This window comes from Eulemur rufifrons, chromosome 2 (assembly GCF_041146395.1).
Source record: "Eulemur rufifrons isolate Redbay chromosome 2, OSU_ERuf_1, whole genome shotgun sequence".
NCBI lineage: Eukaryota > Metazoa > Chordata > Mammalia > Primates > Lemuridae > Eulemur > Eulemur rufifrons.
In genome coordinates, this window is record NC_090984.1 from 35,766,734 (window position 1) to 35,788,718 (window position 21,985).

At 35.9% G+C, this 21,985-nt stretch overlaps 1 protein-coding gene across 2 annotated transcripts in view; it reads right to left on the bottom strand.

Moving 5' to 3' along the window:
• Nucleotides 1-4,194: 4,194 nt before the first annotated feature.
• The window catches only part of MINDY2 (MINDY lysine 48 deubiquitinase 2), a 61,796-nt gene continuing 44,005 nt past the window's right edge, over nt 4,195-21,985 (bottom strand). The window contains exons 6-9 of one of the 2 annotated variants that reach the window (XM_069483433.1): nt 15,797-15,939; nt 9,704-9,877; nt 6,325-6,549; nt 4,195-4,622 (exon numbers count right to left, since the gene is read on the bottom strand). In XM_069483433.1, the coding sequence (XP_069339534.1) occupies nt 4,497-4,622; nt 6,325-6,549; nt 9,704-9,877; nt 15,797-15,939 (668 nt within the window). In that variant the 3' untranslated portion in view covers nt 4,195-4,496. Of the gene's footprint in view, nt 4,626-6,324; nt 6,550-9,703; nt 9,878-15,796; nt 15,940-21,985 lie in introns of both variants that reach the window. The other variant, XM_069483423.1, reaches the window with a different exon arrangement.

A 21,985-nucleotide genomic window follows, 5' to 3' on the forward strand; every position in this document is an offset into this window, starting at 1 on the left:
ACCTGGTCAATCGATTACAGTGGATGTCTACTGCAACCAACTGGATGAAACGGCGAGGATGCTTGCCACTGAGCAGCTGAGACTGGTCAATAGGGACAAGCTAATCCTCTTGTAAGATCACATGTCACAAAAAACAACGCTGCTCAAACTACAGAGGCTGGACTTGGAAACTCTCCATCAAACCTTGCACCAACTGACTACTACTTCTTCCAGGATTTGGACCCCTTCTTGCAAGGAAAAACACTCAAGAAGCTGCGGAAAATGTCTTTCACAGTTTCATCGTCACTTGCTCTCCAGGCTTCTTCTCTGCTGGCATAAGCAAGCTACCATTTAAGATAGCAAAACTGTTGATAGCTTAGGTGCATACTTTGATTAACTGTACTGCTTCTTGTTTGAGATATAATAAACTTTTGATTTGAAGTCAGACATTTCATATTTAATGACCTAATAGATTTTTAAATGCTTTTGAACTTCCAAAATACTCTTGATTTTGACCTATAGTCTACAGAACACAAAAGCAACTGTAAAGTATATTTTGGGAAGAGATGATGCCATAATCAAAGACAAGACAATTCTACAAATTTTGACAGCATTTAAAAAAACTGACTTAAGACATGATGTCATTGGGGAAAAAAGTCTGCACATCCAAGAGCAAAAGATGTGTAATATTTGTGATAATTTAAATACTTTGTGCTTATACTATGCCCTTTTTTAATAAAGAGCATCCTTCACATATTTATAGAGTAAACTGAGGCACAGAAAGCTTGCCCAAGGCAAGATAGAAATTCAGGTTTCGGGACACAAAATGATCCAGAATTTCACATGTCTAGTTCCTTTAAATGTAAATTACAGACTATCTTTAATGCCTCCATCTTATCAAACACCAGTAAGTTTACAATTATAAGTTGTATGTCTAAGAACTGTGTGATAGGTAATGCCTATAAGCTTTCCTTCATGTTTTAAAATAAGTGGTACATAAAATAGGAAAGTTAATCAAAATGTAATCAATTTGCTTTTTGCTTTCTTTAAAAAAATTTAAATAAATGAGAGTGAGGACAGTTCTGGAAATTCTTGCCTAGATTTTTCTCCAGCAGGATTTTACAAATATCTGCTTCATATGCTAACATTAATTTAGTGACTACAATTATTTTCTTGAACATTTATTTGTCTCCCAGTTCTCTTTCCTCTCATGACCTTCTATCTCATAGTCAACTGAGTTTATGATTCATTGAAAACAAAATGCTAACAAGGTTTTGTACAAGTACAAAATGGTTAATCTTGGGTTCAGTCAACTAATCTGATATTAACTTTCTCAGTTAAACCAAGATCAAGAAGTGTGAGGAAGAATTTGAAACATAATATGGGATAAGCAGTGAAATACTAGACGTGAGACAATTAAAAAAGATATATTCCGAAGCCTAATCCTAAATTTAAATCTATGCCTCATTCAACTACTAACTAACCTGACCCTGAAACATGGAAGAAGTTACTTCATCTAAGCACACGGACCAGTGTACAGCCAATGCCAATGTTAGTCATCCCACACTGCTTAGTGTGTGTGTATTCTTAAAATGGTGATTCTTAAAATTTAAGGGAAAGTTCTGATTCCTTTGAGAATCTGATAAAAGTCATGAAAACTTGCATCAGAAACATATATACACTAAATACTTTTAAGTGTTGATAATCTACTATAAGCTACAGCATTGTTGATATGATGGGATTAGACATGAAGAAAATTTTCATGTTAATAAAGACTGGCCACTAACCTTAAGGAATAAGCTTTGAAAGTAAAAGGAAGGTGCAAGTGACCATATCCATTCATTTATCTGGCTCTTTTGCTAGGTCTAATGGTGATTTGGTTACTGCAAATGTGCCCCTAATCTAGCCTATAAATATTAAAAACAAAAATGTTTAAATTCTAACTTCTGCTAGCAGTGTACATGTAACAATTTTCAAGTATTACAAAATACTGTGAAGGAAAGACTTTAATATACCACTAACATATTCCCACTAACATATTCCTATGTACCCAAACCAGCAATGAAATGCATGAATATATAACTTACCTCGAGCAAAATATAAAAAAATAAAGACACAATAGCTCTAAATTTTTTATAACCCTCAAGGACAGGAAACCAGTATCTCTGAGAAGTTTGTTTTAATAGAATTGAACACGTAATTTTTCTCCCCACAGTAATCAAAGCGAACATTTTATCATTATTACTCTTGGTATATCAAACTGAATTCCAGGAATGTTAGAAAGTCTGACTTGGAAATATTACATATAAAAAGGCTGAATTAACAAACACATTACTTTTTTTAGTTTTTTTCTTATAAGTATACATTGACATCTACTTATCTGATAGCAGCACTGCTGGTTTTGAGGTTTTTTTTTTGTTTGTTTTGTTTTCCTTCCAGAGGGAATGCAGAATGGCAGTATTATCTTTGGAACAAATTAAGAAGATAGTAACAAATAACAGAAGAATAACTTCTACACATATATTTTTCAAGGGCAATAGATAAGCATATAATTATGAAAAAATATGCCTCAACTATGCTTCTGAAAAATTTCTCAAGGTTTACCGTTTTGTTTTTATTATTAAAATATAATGCACTATCACTACTATCTGTTCTGGGAAAAACAAACCCCAAGGTTTGACTTTCCTCCTTCAACCAATAGAGTGTTATCAAGAATAAACTTGGATTAAAGTCAACCTGTTTGAGCCAACAGAGTTCTGCAGTATATCTGATTATTTTACCAATGTACACAAATTCTGGGTTATAATCAAGATACTCACCAAATATTTTCTATCAAAGTTTTATACCCCAAACAGGTTCTCTGATGATTTATCATGCTAGCATAGGAAATTTGGAGAAATAACAAATGTTATAAGTAGACATGCAATATAGAAAGACATAAAAGATACAGCTCGACCCTAGATTTTTCCCTTAGAATAATTCCTTCCATAAATAAGATTTTATTTTTTACATACAGACTCATCCAATAACTGGTCTTGGATCATGGAGAAAGTTAATGACATAGCTTAAAAAATCTAGACCACACTTTTATGTACTCTTTTGTCACCCCAGACCACAAAAAACATTCTCCAAGTGGATGCTCAGGTCAGATTATGATGCTCTTAAATAAATTTAAGGAAGCTTAGAATGTAAATCACACAACTACTTGCAGCAGCAATAGTCTTTCAAAAATGACTAAAACAAACTTTTAAATATAAAGCATATAAAAAGGACTATTAAGGATAGTTTTTTAAACTATATCTAAAAATACAGGAAAATATGTGTTGCCTCATAATAAAGTTAAATAAATATTCTTTCTGAATCCTATAAATACTATAAGATGTTATAGGTTTATTTGGTTCCCATAAATTATAAAATCTGATTGCTTTTACATAAATTCCTTCAAATTCTTAGCTACTCTCAAACAGGTTTTTATTGTCTTTTCACTAGACTCAGAGATTATCTCTAACTTCCTTTCAGAAATGTGCTTTTTTGTTGTTTTTTTTAATAAGTATACTTAGTTTTCTAGCAATAAACATGATTTAAAATTTAAGGTTCAAGGTAATTCTAGAAAAAGGTAGACACTGAACTATCTGCTTTTCTACATCCCCATATTTACAAGGCCTAGCATCCACTGTGTTTCCTTATTACAGTCACTTATCGCATTGTCAATAAATAGTAACTGTGGTCCAGGTTACCTATATTAAAGATTTCAAAATTCCTCAAAATTTTACAACACTACAAAATCATTAATATCTGATTTTGACAGGTTATAAGTAATAGTGTTATGTAATTTTTTGCTACTGGAAAAGAAATACAAATCTTTATTTTTTCTATCTAAATTAAATCCTAGCTCCATTATTAGTTCACAAGATAATATCTAAAATGTACATTCCTAAAGAAAGGTAAAGCTGTTCAAGGGCTGAACTAGTCCAATATACAATTAAGGGTTATTTATTCCTGCTATTTTTTGTCTTTGTTTGTTTGTTTTTGCTTTTTAAATTCCTATATTAAACCCCTGGTTTCTCATGAGTTAGATCATAATTTAACATTGTAAAAATTTCAGAAACTATTGTGCTAATATTTAAATTTTGGGAAGGAATCAGATTAAATCAATTACCTCCATTCATCGTTAGAACAGAAGATAAAATAGCTTACTAACTGATATGAGTTAATGAATGTCACTATGACACAAAATTTGCTGTGATATGCTTATTTGGCTACAAGTGCAGTATTTTTCATGAATGACAACACACAGCATTTCCAACTTCTGTAACATGAAACTCCAGCTCATAAAGAGTGTATTGTGTGACTTGAAAAAGTCTGATTGTAACTAAGTAACAACCTTTCCCCTGAAAAACATGAACAAAATCCATTGGGAAATCAGGCACAGACGGTATTTATCGATTTTTCTTTCTTTCCTCCTGTGGTTTTGTTTCTCAAGACATATAGGTGGTTCCAACAGAATCCAATGTTTGTTACAAAATGACACAGCTATTTTTTTCCTTTTCTTTTTCTTTATCTTTTTCTCGAGGTTCCTTCCGTTTACGTTCAGTATTCCCAGATTGTCTTCCACTTGATGGAGAGGCTTGTGCTGGCTGGCTCTGCTTTAAGAAAAATACACAGGAAGAAATTACTCTAACTATTCCAAGGTGCTTAATCATAGTTGTCTATAGAGAAAGACCGTTAAGAGTGAGAGAAATCATTAATGGAAAAAGAAGCTATTGGTGTATAGATTTGTTATGTAGTACACGGTATTTGAGCAATCGCCTCTACCATTCTGGATATAACTTATATATTCATTATTCTAAATAAATGGAATTTAAAATAACAAATAATATGTAAAATTATATTGCCTGAAGTCTTAAAGTTAAGAAATATTTATGTTAACGTTTAGAAAATGCTAAAGAAAGGGACACATTTTGGTAAACTGTAGTAGCTCTTCAAGACTTCATTAAATACCCATAATAAACAGATTTTAAAAAGAAAAAAAAAAACCCTGAGAACTGACAGTGTGGAATAAGTGTATTCTGTGAAGTAAAACACCCCTTGAGTGAAAAGCTAATCATAATATGGTAGAATTTATGAAACTTGGAGTTGTCAATATTTAAGTTAGAAATAGAAATCTTATGCTTATTTTAATGGGGATTTCAATATTTAGGCTTTATTTCCTTTTTGTAAAGAATCCTAACAACAATAATATATGTATATACACACACACACATATATATATATTTTTTTTTAAGACAGAATCTCACTCTGTTGCCTGGGCTAGAGTGCCACGGCGTCAGCCTAGCTCACAGAAACCTCAAACTCCTGGGCTCAAGCAATCCTCCTGCCTCAGCCTCTCGAGTAGCTGGGACTACAGGCATGTAGTCCACCATGCCCGGCTAATTTTTTTCTGTATATATTTTTAGTTGTCCATATAATTTCTTTCTGTTTTTAGTAGAGACGGGGTCTCGCTCTTGCTCGGGCTGGTCTCAAACGATCCGCCCGCCTTGGCCTCCCAGAGTGCTAGGATTACAGGCCAGCTGTACCCGGCCAACAATAATATATTTAATATTTAGTTTTATCAGAATTTAAAGGGCATCTTGCTTTCTTGTATATCCAAATCAAAATTTCTTATATACCTAAACCAAAAGGAAAAATTCTGGCATAGTACAGTTAAACATAAAAGAAGGGGAATACTTTTTGATTTAATGAAGTGAGACTTAACATGTAGAATCCCATCATCATATTTTCAGTGCTTATAACAGTTAACTGGGGAAAGTGAAAAGTGGAAAGGTGCTAACCTTTGTTGAATACCTAGTACATGTCAGACATTGGGTTAAGTACTAGCATCATTTGTTCTTCACCACAAACCTAAGAATTATCTTCTACTTCACAGCTACGGAAAAATGAGGTATAAGATTTTGTTCAAGGTGTTGCAACTAGGAAGGAGAGAAAGAAGAAAGAAGGGCAAATCCACATCTATTTATCTGGCTCCAAAGTCTATGTTCTTTCCAGCAGTACCTCACACTGCCCTCTAGTTGCTAGAAAGGACTTCATTCAAATTGGTTTATTTTCTTTGCAGATACTAGGAACTTAAAGAATAAATTTCAAAATCAGAACCTCAGGAAACATAATTTTATTTAAGTGAGAAGTAGAATAGTCACAAACTTGGGACAATGTCATAAAATCCAGGGTGCTAAAATCCTAACATAATTGAAGAGTCAATTCCTAATTAAAAATTTGTTATCTCAAGTAGAAGTTTCTTTATTGCTAAAGTGATCATCACATTTAAGAATTAAGAACACTAGTTTTTACCTGGGGCTGTGTAGAAGCAGAAGCAGAAGGAGAAGCAGAAGCAGAAGCAGAAGCAGCAGCAGCTGCTGCTTGTTCCTGTTCCTGATAGTATTGAGAAGCCCGCCTATCCTCTTCCTCTTGGAGTTTCTTTGCTAGCTCTAGATCACTGATTCCTTCCGGAATTTGTTCCCAATTGATCTCTTGGCTCTGCTGTTCTTGTTGTAGAGATAATGCCATAAGATAGTCCTAAGAAATTAAATTATGCCCATCATTAGCCATGAGATTTTACCCAAGAACTAATAAGTGCAAATATACATGTTATATCAATAAAGCTATGAGGATGGTTTTTAAAAAATATACCAGAGCTTAAATATTAGAATGAAAAGTTATCTAAGTATTTCCCTTGGGGAGCTATGAACTTATTTATTTCAGTGATGTCATTGTTCTAAATATTTTTGGAACTCATTTGAAATTCTTTCTAGAAGCAGCAATATAATGCACTCAAGAAAGCTAAAAAAAAAAAAAAAAAAAGTCCCCCCATTTACAAAAGAAACACATGCCTGTAGAAAATTCAGACAAAACAGAAAACCATAAATAAGAAAGTTTAAATATATCTACAAGCTCACCCAGGGACACCAAAAAAAAAAAAAAAAATCACCATAATATCATTACACAGAGATAACTACTGTTAACAATTAATATCAGGCTGGTCAAGGAATTAATATCATTCCTGCAATCCTAGCACTCTGGAAGGCTGAGGTGGGAGGATCGCTTGAGCTCAGGAGTTCAAGATCAGCCTGAGCAAGAGTGAGACCCTGTCTCTACTAAAAATAAAAAAATTATCCAGGTGCAGTGGTGCGCACCTATAGTCCCAGCTCCTCGGGAGGCTGAGGCAGGAGGATCGCTTGAGCCCAGGAGTTTGAGGTTGCTGTGACCTATGATCATGCCACTGCACTCTTGCTGGGGCGAGAAAGTGAGACTCTATCTCAAAAAAAAAAAAAGAAAAAGAAAAAGAAAAAAAAACCCCAATATCTATTCACCTAATATTTTCCTATATACACATACAAAATGAAATACATCTTCCCACCCTCTGAAACTATTGTAATCTGTTTTCTTTTCCATTTAATGTCATAAAAGTCTTCTGTTTTAAAGAAAATAACTTTCCCAAGATTATTTACTAAATATTCTTCCAAAAGATTACTTACACACTCATATTATTTCCTATGAGAAAAAGTGGTGCATTTTGGTCAAAAGTTATATTATTTAACTTGAAACCCACCTCATTACAAGTTAGTGCTGAATGAATGAAACTTGACTACTCTGTGCACTTCCCCTCCACCTATCTTCAAAATAAGAGAATTTTAAATAACTCAGAGCACACATAAAAGTTCCTTGTACTATGAATGGCATGACTGTCTTACTTTGATATCAAGAATTTGTCTTTCAAATTTTTCTCCTCACATCTTCAAACTCTGCTCTTTATCAAACCCTATGGTCTTGAATCCACCTCTTTCTTGCTACTTTCACTGACACTAATCTCAACACCTTACAGTTTGACTACTGTGAGAATCTATTGCTTTGCCTCTGCTCCAGTATTTTTTACATATAATGGTTAGGAAAATCTTTTTTTTTTTTTTTTAGACAGAGTCTCGCTCTGTTGCCCGGGCTAGAGTGAGTGCCGTGGCATCAGCCTAGCTCATAGCAACCTCAAACTCCTGGGCTTAAGCAATCCTACTGCCTCAGCCTCCCAAGTAGCTGGGACTACAGGCATGCGCCACCATGCCCGGCTAATTTTTTTTCTACATATATTTTTAGTTGGCCAGATAATTTCTTTCTATTTTTAGTAGAGACGGGGTCTCGCTCTTGCTCAGGCTGGTCTTGAACTCCTGAGCTCCAGCGATCCGCCCGCCTCGGCCTCCCAGAGTGCTAGGATTACAGGCATGAGCCACCACGCCCGGCTGGAAAATCTTAAACACTTCACTTAAGTAACATTTAAAAAACAACGCCCCTGTATAGTTTCTGAAGGAAAATGAGCACATAGACTATCACCACTGTTTTTCAAAGTCCTAGGAAGATTAGCATCTGTTTGAACTAATATTCTTTTGCAGACTTATAGCTTGCTATGGAACTTAACATATGGCTGGCCATGGTGGCCTCACACCTGTAATCCCAGCACTTTGGGTGGCCGAGGCAGGAGGATTGCTTGAGGCCAGGAGTTCGAGACCAGCCTGGGCAACATAGCAAGACCCCATCTCTACAAAACATTAAGAAAAAAACATCAGCCACGTGTTGTGGTACATGCCTGTAGTGCCAGCTTCTTGGAAGGCCGAGGCAGGAAGATTTCTTGAGCCCAGGAGTTCAAGGCTGCAGTGAGCTAAGACGACACCACTGCACTCTAGCCTGGGCAACAGAGTGAGACCTTGTCTCATAAAACAAACTGCCTCCCCCTCAAAAAAACCCCAAAACAACTCAAACAACCCAAAACTTAACATATATTAATAATATTAGTTGGTCAAATATCTGCCTCCCCTGCTAGACTGCAGCATTTTTGAGGACAGGACTGAATGATTCATTTTTGTATTCCTAGGACCTAGTTATTGTGCCAGGAATAAAATTGCTTATTGAATATTGGCTAAATTAACATTCTTTGTGCACTTAAATTGTTATCAGTGAAATATGTAACAACTGTTTAACATAATCATGTTTCTGCCTCAGTCAGGGAAGAATTCACATCACCATCACACTTCTAAGTAAACACGCTTATGGCTCCAAGCCTGTCCACCTATAGCAGGCAAAAAATCTCATCTGTCTCAGTTCTAAATGAAAGTTCTACTCACTAGTGCAGCTCCTGCTATAAGTATCTGCTCCTCCTTACCTTAGACTCTAAGGCTTAGAATACCCACCTATTCTTTACCCAGTACATGCTATCTTCTAGATTTCCTCTTTTATACTTTTTTTGACTAGTAAAATATATCTCAAATATGTGCTCATCTCTTCATCTCTACCATCCAAGGCTAAGCCATCCTCACCTCTTGCTTGGACTATTGGTTTGTTTGGACCTGCACACTTCCTATGCATCCTCCACATAGCAGTCTTTTACAAAGGTAAAGTAAATCATGTCACTTCCATGTTTAATACTTGGCATAGCTTCCCTACTGCAATTAGGATAAAATTCAAACTCCTACCCTGACCTTCACAGTTCAATATGATCTGGCTTTCTGAATCAAACTGAATAATTAATGTACATGTAGAACTTATCTATTTAAGAAGTATCAGGAAAATTTCACAAGTATATTAATGAATTAATCTTTAGTTCAAAAGTTTTAGATAACCGAATTCACATTTGAAAAAAAAAAACGGGCACTTTGAACAATATATGAAGAAAACAAAACGAACTTACCTGATCTATCTGATCTTGTTGTCCTTTGTATACAGTTTCAGGATCTGAAGGAGGCCGCAGACGAAATTCTGAGTCACAGAAATTTCCATCACCATCCACATTGTGTAAGCTTTCCCAAACAACTTTTTCTTCAGTAAGAAACCCCTGATCCGTTACCAATAAATACAGTTGACCCTTAATAAGAAATAACAAAAGAAAAAGGAGTGTTAAATAGATTAAAACTAGTTAATATATCATTTAATGAAAATTTTATAATCTGTATGTTTAGAGCATATTAATTATTCCTACTATTTAGATCTGCACAACACAATAAATAGACCAAGTAGATATCTTATTTGCTCAAATCCACCTGATTTTGCATATAGTTTATAATTTGCACAATATAGTATAATGAGAAATAGGAGTTCTTGGCATGTTCAACTAATATATGACTTATAAACAGATTGGAGGGCGGTATTTATGATCTCATTTCATAATATAGAAAACTACATAACAATTAGGACACAGTCACAGAAAATGACTTTGCCTTTTTTTTAAAAATTAAGTTTATGACTAATCCAATCCACATTATTATTTTTCTCTCTGCACCATTAGTTGCTTTTGCTCTACACACCCATAGTACTTTGTATCTACTTCTACTGTAGCACCAAATCACTGGGTACTATGATTGTGTTTTCCTGCCTCATCTTTTAAATCTCTGAGACCAGTCATGGTGGCTCATGCCTGTAATCCTAGCACTCTGGGAGGCCAAGGTGGGAGGATCTCTTGAAGTCAGGAGTTTGAGACTAGCCTGAGCAAAAGCAACACCCCGTCTCTACTAAAAACAGAAAAAATTAGCTGGGCGTGGTGGCATACACCTGTAGTCCCAGCTATTCGGGAGGCTGAGGCAGGAGGATCACTTGAGCCCAGGAGTTTGAGGTTACAGTGAGGTACGATCATGCTACTGTACTACAAATTTGGTAACATATCAAGACCCCATCTTAGAAAAAAAAGAATTATAGCTAATTTTGTTAGATGCATTAATGATACTGTAATTGGAAATAAAATTTTCTTTAGAGATGCATATTGAAGTATAAGCAAAAATATAAAAATAGATGAAAATAACATAATGTCAAAACTGTTAAACGTAAGTCTTATTGCTGTTCTGTAAGTTTGTAATTCTTCATAAAAAAAAAAAAAAGGAAAGAAAAAACAGTGTTACTGTTTTGGTTTGGTAGGTACTATGGTAAACAAGGGCATTTCGGCCGGGCGCAGTGGCTCACGCCTATAATCCTAGCACTCTGGGAGGCCAAGGCGGGAGGATCGCTCGAGGTCAGGAGTTCGAGACCAGCCTGAGCAAGAGCGAGACCCCTTCTCTACTAAAAATAGAAAGAAATTATCTGGACAACTAAAAATATATAGAAAAAATTAGCTGGGCAAGGTGGTGCATACCTGTAGTCCCAGCTACTTGGCAGGCTGAGGCAAAAGGATTGCTTGAGCCCGGGAGTTTGAGGTTGCTGTGAGCTAGGCTGACGCCACGGCACTCACTCTAGCCCGGGCAACAGAGTGAGACTCTGTCTCAAAAAAAAAAAAAAAAAAAAAAAAGGACATTTCCCCTAGTGACTGGCCACCAGGATAGTTGTTCCCATTTATCCCTTCTGTAAGAATACAATTACTTTAGAGAAGAATGATGTTTTATTTGCTTTATGCAATATTTATCTCTATAAATTTGGACAATATCATTATGTCCATAATACTATCATGTCCCTAAACTCCTTTGTGCTTATACTCTGTATTGCACCCAATTAACAAACCCCAAACCTAGAATGACAAACTAGTCACCTTCTCTAATACCTATACTGTGATAAATACTCCTGCAGAAAAATCACATAAGTGGCATATTCATGTTCAACACTGCCATTGCCATGTTCAGTATTGCCTGGTGATTCTTCTTGATTTCTCTAATCCAAGCTTTCTCCCATGTGCTGTAAGGACTATTTATACTTTACTTCTTCAAATTTATAGTTTATTTCTTCAAATATGGAACCATACCTTCCCACTCCTACTCCATCCCAGTAAATGATCTTGCCTTCAAACAGTACCTTTCTCTACTTTCTGCTAGCAAATCTACAAATCTACCTATAAGCTATACTCAGTCTATTCCTTCACTGCTTTACAATACAGAAGTCCCTTTTTAAATCAAAGGTCAATCCCCTTTACCTATGAAAGTTTCTATCTTTTTTCTCATCTTCTTAGGGGCCTTCTAACATTAATTATCCCCTCTACTGAATCTTTAACCTTTTTCTATTGAATCCTTCAATATTTAAACATGACGGCTGGGTGCAGTGGCTCACACCTGTAATCTCAGCACTTTGGGAGGCTAAGGAGGGAGAATCGCATGAGGTCATGAGTTTGAGACCAGCTGGAGCAACAGAGCAAGACCTCATTTCTACAAAAAAAAATTTTTTTTAAAAATTAGCTCGGTGTGGTAGCATGTGCCTGTACTCCCAGCTACTCTGGAGGCTGAGGTAGTGGAGCTTGTAGTAAGCTATGATTGAGCCACTGTACTCCAGCCTGGGTGACAGAGTGAGAATCTGTCTCTTAAAACACCACCACCACCAAAACATGACCAAGTTTCTCATGTTAAAAAAATAAAAACATTACTTTCTCCAAGGGAGGCAAGCAAAACAAAAACAAGTTGGGCATAAGCCCAGGAGTTGGAGGCTGCAGTGTGTTATGATCGTGTCTATAAACAGACACTGCACTCCAGCTTGGGAAACATAAGGAGACCCTAACTCTAAAAACAAAATGAAACAAAAACAAGAAACCCTCCTGGGGTGTGGAACTATCACTATGAGCTATTATGTCTATGCCCCCTTACAGACAAATTCTTTCAAAGAGTTGCCTACAATCTGTTTCTATTCCCTGACATTGTAATCATTTCTTAACCAACTCAAATTGGGTATCTTCTGCTGCCATCATTCTTCCCTCCAACCCCACTCCTACTCTCCTCCACTGCAACCCCTAGTGTTCTTAACTTACCCATCTTTTCAACAGCATTTAACAACTAAGATCTCCATCCCTCTTGAAGCACTCTTTCTCCCTTGGTTCTAAGATACCATATTCTTTAGATTTTCCTCTTATTCTCTTTCTCAGTCTCCTGTGCCAGTTCTTACTCCTCTAGCTAATCCTTAAGTATCGGTATGCCTCAAATCTCTGTCATCCTTCTCTTGTCTTCTCATTCCATATTTTTCTTATAAATCTTATCCTCCTCCCAAATTACTATCTGTACACCAAAATTATTCCAGTATCAAACAATTTACCCAACATTTTCACTTGGAGATCCCAGAAGCAGCTCTAATAGTCCAAGGTTCATCTCATGGTATTTTTCGTCTCTTCTAGTATTCTGTTTCAATAAATAGTTCTACCATTCATCCAGAAATCATTCTTTCTTTCTTTTCTTCCACATATTTCATTGTCAATACTTATTTTTTTTAAATTTTTTCATTCTTTCTTATTTTTCTTTTCTTATTTTATTTTGATGATTAGAATCTCCAATCACCAAATCTGGTTGATTACATCTCGTAAATGTCTTCAGAATCTGTCTACTCTCCATTCCTTTACCAGCCTAATCCAAGTCACTATAATCTCTTACTTGGCCCCCTGTAATAGTCTCCTAACTAAATCCCACATCCACTCTTGCCTCAAAGTCCAAAGCACCTTACTGTTGTGCAAAGAGCAAGGAGACACACATCACTAGTGATACACTGTTTAGTCACAGAATAAGATTTATTGAGAAAATCTTAGAAGCAGAGAAACAGCAGAATGCACATATTCCTTGAGTTACCATTATCTCATAGAAGGGCATGCTTATTCCAGACACAGACAGATGTTAGAAAGTGCTCTAGGAGAGGCATCCCTTCCCCAACAATATAAGAAGATTGGGAATACCTAGCTGACTAGTAAAGGACTTCCTGGTCAGGAATATGGCCTTAAAAAAGGGAGCACCTGGAGCTCAGTTTTGGGAGGTTGTTTTCCCACTAAACTCCCTCATTCCTGCTCACTCTTGAGACAAAAAGAGAACAAAAATATCTATTAGAGCCATCAGGAGATCAAGGTCTGTTTCTCCTCTTAGGAATTTATAAGATCTAGTACCTGCCTACCTATTTAGCCTTACTTCATGTCTCTTATTTGCTATGCTTCAGGCACAGTGACTTTCTTTTAATTCCTTAAGGAGTCCAGCTCTTTCAAACCTCCTCAGGGCCTTTGCATACATGTTCCATCTGCTTAGTTAACTCTTTTTGGCTAACTGATTCAACTCCTAGAAGATTCACTTTTCAGGTCTCAGTTTAAATGTGACCTTTCCAAGGAAGTCTTGAGATGTGACGTCCCCAACTAGGTTACAAGTCCTGATAAAAGTGTTCACAGTTTGTGGTATGTATCCTTTACAGAGTGTATCTCAATAGAAACAAATTAATAATTATTTGTTATCTGTTCTTTACCAAGCTAGGAGGTCCTTAAAAGACAGAAACCATAGCTGCCTTGCTCATGGTTGTAGTTCCAGTACTTAGCTGAGCACCCAGACATATATGTATTCAATAAATATTTGTTAAATAAATGAGTCCTCAACTTGGAGAGGTCAGGTAAAGCAAGATGATTTAGCAGTATTCACTATGTAGCAATAATTCTAATTCTGAGGTCCTCCGGCCTTAGATTTCTAAGGAGTGTGGATGATTCTGGGCCCATATCTAGCATACATCTAGTTAAAATGTTGGAGCAAAACAAATGAACTGTTGCTATAACTAAGATAGGAATAGGAGAGCTAGGGCTTTAGGGTATTCTTATATAAGCAAACAAATCCTTATTTTCTACTACTTTGTGTAATTCATTGATTAAAATGTTGAAGGAAATATGAAGCTGTAATTCATGACTCCAATAAGCTACTTTCATTTAGAAAAAGACAGCACATTTGCATGGAAAGAAAACTGGCAACTAGAAACTAATGAATAAGGGCTAAATAAGGATAATGTGGCCAATAACAGCTAGAGAATGGTTAGAACAGTGATCCTCCACCTTAGCTGCACATTAAAATCACCTGGGGAGCATTTAAAAATACTGATGTTCAGGTCCCACTTCCAGAGATTCTAATTTAATTGAGTTGGTGGTAGGTTCTGGGACTGCCATTTTTAAATAAGCTCCCCAGGTAGTTTTAGCATATAATCTGGGTTGAGAAACACTGGTCTAAGGAAAGAAGGAATAGCTTTATTGAAGAGTTTAGATTTGAAATGCTTCTTAAAAATGGCTGAAATTTGGATAGGCAAAAAGGAGTGAGAAAAGCTTTCCAAATAGGGATTGAGGAGTAAGAAATGGCAATAACAATGCAGAAATGAGAAAGCATAAAGTATGTATGGGATGGAGGATTATCAATAAATAGATACCAGTTTGGCTGAGGCAAAGGGTTGGCATATGGGAATAGAACATATCTTGCATTTTTATCCTCTAGGCACTAGGTGCTACTATAATTTTTTTGCTATAATATGGACATGATCAGAATACTATTCTGCAAAAGTCTAGGTATAAGTTGATGAACTCCTGAAACTAAGGTGTAAAAACAGAAAGGATGAATACAAGAGACAACAAAAAGGGTGAATCTGTAAGATTTTTTTTGACAGAGCCATAAATGGCACTACAAGAAGAATATAAAGTCATCACTGATAACTTTAATAATAGCAAACACTATCAGAAAGGCAAATCTCAATCCTTTCTTCTAAATTCCTTTAGCACTGAAATATAAACTTCCATCATTAGAAGTTATACTAGTTCTATCTCTAAGGTTTATCATTTCTATTTTCCTTAAAAAGACAATAAATACTTCTTAATGAAGTAATCTGTGAAAAAGATTAGAATTAAAAAACAAAATCTGATTTGCGGTAACACTTCAATTGCCAATCTATTCCATCCTAAAGAAGTACTGTATTTAATAATTACCTTCATAATTTGATGGTTAAGGAATATTATGTTTAAATCTTTTATTTTGAAGCAGATCAAAAGACATCTCTAAATCAAGCTCTTTTGATTTAGAATAACAATTAAATAGGTATTTCTATATCATACCTGGTATTTGGTCATGGTGCTAAAATGATTATTCCGAAAGAACACACAAAGTTCTCCTTCCTGAACCGTTGAAGTTAGTTCACATAATCCATGGTATGTCAGTTGAGTGGCTGTGTTATTTAGAAACTGCTCAGCTACAAAGCCTATGGAACCAATGCATAATATTAGATGGAAGAATAAGTTCAAAATTAAAAATTTATTTTTTATTTACATTGTGTTCCAAGTATGGAGAAAAGCCAATCATTATTAATACTTTTCCTACTATTATATGACGGCTCCACATTTTAAATTTTGCTGTGGAAGATGTGTCTATACACATTCCCATACTAAAAAGATATGTAAAGTTTTTTTTATCAATAAATGCATTTACTTATATTTCACCTACTTCCAAAAAGGATTTCAGGTAGTTCATAATAAAAGACACAGACACAATAAAACTAAAATCCATTAAAGCAAATAAAAAGGCAGGTGTTAGGCAATTTAAAAAGTGGGTAGGAGAGAAAGATTTCAGTCAACAGCTACCTCCCCAATAGCTAGGTGTTTAAAAATTAAAAGTAGCCTGAACAAATTGAGTTACTTAAGATTTTACAAAGATCCCAGATAATTCTCAAGTCACAAACTGCTCAATTCTTGCTTTAAAACTAAATGTAAGTATAAGACTAAACTGAAAGCAATGGGATAACTGATGCCATTTTTATCCTAATCTTCTCCAACATATGCCACTCATTAGGTAGATAGATCATGTTCAAAAATAGAAATTATCTTTTGTTTTTGAAACAAAATATACAGAAGCTATCTGGGGTGTAATTTAAAAGCTATATGTACAGTTGATCCTCAGTATTTGTGGGTTTATATTTATGAGTTAACTACCAGCTAAAATTTATTTATAACCCCAAAATCAATACTTGCAGCACTTTCATGGTCCTTTGTGGACATGTGAAGATTGGCAAAAAATTGGAGTTGCCCAATGCACACATTCCCAGCTGGGGTCAAACAAGGCAAGATTCTACCTTCTTGTTTCAGCTCTCCTACTGTAAACAAATGTGTTTTTCACTATCTAGTGCCATGTTTTCCATATTTTTATGCTTTTTCTGGTGGTTTTGCTGTTTAAAATGGCCCCTAAGCATAATGCTATAGTAATGGCTAGTGGATAAAGGCCTCATGGAGAAAATACACATGCTAGATAAGCTTCATTCAGGAATGAGTTACACAGGTTCGGTATCCCTTATCTGAAATGCTTGGGACCAGAAGTGTTTTGGATTTCGACATTTTTCAAATTTTGAAATATTTGCATTATACTTACCAGTTGAGCATCCCTAATCTGAAAATCTGAAATGCTCTAATGACCTTTGAGCATTGCATTGGTACTCAAAAAATATCAGATTCTGGAGCATCTTGGAGTTTGGATTTTTGGACCTGTAGTGCTGTTGGCTATAAGTTTAATGCCAACGAATCAATAATATACATTAAATAATCTGTCTTTAAACAGAAACGCATAAAATAAGGTTATGTATTGATCAGTTGATGAAAATGTGACCAGAGGCTCCCTGGAACTTAGTCCTGTATTTTCCCTAGAAGCAGTGGTTCAGTATTCACAAATTCAGTGTTCACGGCAACTTTATAGAATATAGCTACTGTGAATAATGAAAATCAACTGTATAAATATTTTTTAAACTTGTATTTCTCCTTTCTCTCCCTCCTATTGCTCGCTTCATTTAGTAGGGAAGAAATGACTCAGAAGCAATGGGATGGGTGGGGAGGGAATACTCTAAAAAGTTTTATAAGTGATCTGAGAGATGTAGATGTAGGGAGTAAAGATGAAGCTAATATCTCAATAAGAAATTGAAAATAAATTTGGCAGGGCCAGAAATAACTGGATAATGTAGGTTTATTCCATTGCCTCTCCTTCCCTTGGTGTCAAGCCAAAGCACTTCAAGTTGAAAAGTGGTTGTAAAAAGTTACCAGTACATCACACTATTCCCAGCACTTGGTTATGGTAGAAGGAAAAGCACAAAAATTATAAAGAGAGCTACAGACAAAGGAAATTTATAGCATACTTGCAACTTCTTGGGTTTATAAATTTAGAAATAAGGGCTTTCCCCATCTCATTATTGTTACTTTGCTAAGTATGTAAGTTACTGAGTAGAATGTATTAGTTATATACTAATAAATAGCACTTATTATTATATATATTAATAGCATTTACTATTATATTAATATATCATTTAAAAAGCATGTGCTGATATGCTTGTGCTGAGAAGTACCACTGTGGTATATAATATTCATGTTTTTAAATGCTTCCTCCAGAAAGTTTTTTTTTTTTTTTTTTTTTTTTTGAGACAGGGTCTCATTCTGTTACCCAGGCTAGAGTACAGGGGCATGATCATAGCTCACTGCAACTTCAAACTCCTGGGCTCAAGTGACTCAGCCTCCAGAGTAGCTGGGACTATACAGATGCACACCACCACATCCGGCTAATTTTTTTTCTTTTAATTTTTTTGTAGAGACAGGGTCTCACTCTGTTGCCCAGGCTGGTCTTGAACTCCTGGCCTCAAGCAATTCTTATACTTCTGTTTCCCAAAGTCCTGAGATTACAGGCATGAGCCACTGTGTTCGGCCTTTTTTTTTTTTTGTAGAGATATGGTCTCACTCTGTCACCCAGGCTGGAGTGCAGTGGCCCAATCGTAGCTCACTGCAGCCTTGAACTACTGAGCTCAAGTGATCCCCCTGCCTCGGCCTCCCGAGTAGCTAGGACTATAAGCATGCACCACCACGTCTGGCTCAGAAAGATGTTTTTAACTGCCTCTTCCACACCTCACTCACACAATATCCTCTCTACAAATCCCTTTCAAAAAAGATACAAAAATTCATTAGAGATATAGCACAATATTACTTTCATGTTAGTGTGAAATTCAGAAATTTAGCACTAGAAAGGTCTTTCTCATCTACCTCTTTTTACAGAACAGGACATAGGCTCAAAGAGAGTAAGTGACCTGCCCAAGGACATAAAACTAGTATGGCAAAGACTGGAACCCAGGAGAATTATTATTGGTATTAAGTTAAAAAATTTAGTGCAGATGATTATTATAAACACCAACTGAATTATATACCTCCCGAAACCATAAGGCATAGCGCCTCTTAAGATTTATAAACATTTCCTAATTCTCCTGTCATCTCTTAAACAGTGATTTTAGTAGAATATCAAAAAACGCTAATCTAGTTTCAATTTTTTTTTTTTAAGGGGTGGGGGGTTGTGAGGAGGGGTGTTCAGTTGCCTTTTTTGTTGCTGTTTTTAAGATAGAATCTCACTCTGTCATCCTGGGTAGAGTGCAGTGGCATCCTTGCAGCACACTGCAACTTCAAACTCCTGGGCTCAAGGGATCCTTTTAACTCAGCCTCCCAGTTAGCTTGGACTATAGGCATGTACCACAACACACAGCTGAGTTTTTTTATTTCCTTTCTTTTTGGTAGAGAGGAGGGTCTCACTCTTGCTCAGGCTAGTAATCCCAGCACTTTGGGAGGCGGCAGGATTGCTTGAGACCAGGAGTTTGAGACCATCCTGGGCAACATATCAAGACCTCATCTTTACAGAAAATAAGAAATTAGCTGGGTATGATGGCACTTGCCTGTAGTCCCAGCTACTTGGGAGACTGAGGTGGGAGAATTGCTTGATCCTGGGAGTTTGAGGCTGCAGTGAGCTATGATCGTGCCACTGTACTCCAGCCTGGGCAACAGAGCGAGACCCCGTCTCAAAAAAAAAAAAGGAAATTCAATAATAAATTAGTTTATCAAATTGTTTTCCTCTGTTACTGGAGAGTTATTAGACAACGTGGTGAAAGTACTGACTGCCTTAAAGAAGGTGAACTTAGGAAGAGGTACACTAAAATTAGGCAAAAAGGAATAGGCAGTAGAAATAGGAGAGAAGGAAACTTGATTTACTTAAAAATGTTGCCCATGCAAATTGACAAAGGAGTTGACCAAAGAAAAAAGAAAGAATATAAATAAAGTAAAATGTTGCCTAGATGTGGTCCTGCCTTAGATTTATGTTCAAACTTAAGCTTAGAACTTAACTCTGTCACTGAGATAGCTTTAAACAAATGATCTAATTTTCTTATCTATTTATTTTAGATAGAGTCTTGCTCTGTCAATCAGGCTGGAGTGCAATAGCCTGATCACAGCTCACCGCAGCCTTGAACTCCGGGTTCAAGCAATCCTCCCGCCTCAGTCTCCCAAGCAGCTGGGACTATAGGCATGTGCCACCACACCCAATAATTTATTATTTTTTGTAGAGATGGGGTCTTGCTATGTTGACCAGGCTGGGCTTTTTTTCTTTTTTTTTTTGGAGACAGAGTCTCACTCTGTTGCCCAGACTAGAGTGTCGTGACATCAGCCTACCACACAGCAACCTCAAACTCCTGGGCTCAAGTGATCCTCCTGCCTTAGCCTCCTGAGTAGCTGGGACTGCAGGCATGCACCACCATGCCTGACTAATTTTTTCTATATATATATATTTTTAATTGTCCAGCTAATTTCTTTCTATTTTTAGTAGAGACAGGGTTTCACTCTTGCTCAGGCTGGTCTCGAACTCCTGAGCTCAAATGATCCACCCACCTCGGCCTCCCAGAGTGCTAGGATTACAGGCGGACCAGGCTAGTCTTGAACATCTGGGCTCAAGCGATCCTGCCATATTGACCTCCCAAAGTACTAGGATTACAGGTGTGAGCTACCATGCCTGGCCTCTTTTCAATTTAATGGACTTTCAAGTCTCAAAAATCAAATATATTACATTAATGTATTTTTTCCTCAAGAGGTTAGGTAAAATAATTTCTTTTAATATGTCAAATGCCAAGATTTTCTTTAAAAAGATAGAGGCTCGTATGATTCGATTCCAGGGATGCAGTAGAGAGCCCAGAACATCTTATTGTGCCAAAAAATAAGTGCTCAAGGAATGATGAGGATATATCAAAAGAACATGGGACTCAGCTTGAGGATATCCCACTGGCCATATCTGGAAAAATTTAAGCATTAAAAAGAATAATGATGACAATGAATTATCATACTGAATAAAAAAGAATTCATGAATTTATATTGATGCAATTTTTTAAAATAGAGAAGGGAAAACTTTTTTTTTTACAGAAGAATAACATCTAATAAATGTAGACAGAATAACTGAAATATTATAGCCACCATAGTAATAACTGATTCAGGCAGAATCAATTGATGCCAAATCTACTGGGTGAAAGATTATTAAGAAGCAGAATATTCATACAGTTTCAAAGCATAACATCACAGGTGATTTATTAATTACAAAGAGAAAAGGGCATCCTTTTAATAAAAATATTTGGCAGATACCACGTTTATCAAATTTGAACATCACCAATAACAGCATAATCAGACTCACATGCCCCCCTGACTTGAGGCACTGAGGGGGACACAATGTTGCCTATGTAGTATTCCTGTCAAAAATATATAACCTGAATCTACTCATAAGGAAACAATCAGATGAATCCTAACTGAGGACTATTTTATAAAACAATTGGCCTGGACTATTTTAAAAGTCAATGTCACAAAGGAAGGAATAGCAGGAGGGAAAGAAGGAGGGAGGAAGGAAGGAGGGAGGAAGGAAGGAAGGAAAGAAGGAAGGAAAATAAAAGGTTAGGAATCTATTCTAGATTACAGGAGACTAAAAAGGTAAGACAATTAAATAATCCTTGATCAGAGCCTATATTGAAAAAATTTAACAGCTATTAAGGGGCATTATCGGGAAACTGGATAATTCTGAATATTAACAGTATATTAGAGAATAATATTGTATCAATGCTAAATTGTCTCAGATAATTATACTGTGATTATATAGGATAATTCCTTGTTTTTAGGAGACAAATAATAAAGCATTTATGGGTAAAGTGCTATGATACATGAAACTAATTCTCATGTGACTTAGGGAAAAAAGCATGTGTAGAATACTAAAAAAAGCAAACAGTCAATATGTTAACAATTGGTAAGTTTAAGTAAAGAGCAGATAAATGTTCATTGTGCTATTTCCACTTTTTAAAATGGGTTTGAGATTTTTCCAAATTGAAGTTGCAGAAAGAAAAGGAAACCATATTATTTAATAAAAAATAATGTGAATTCAAATAATGTTCAGTGTTTACGGCACATAATAAAGGGTCATTAAATATTTGAACG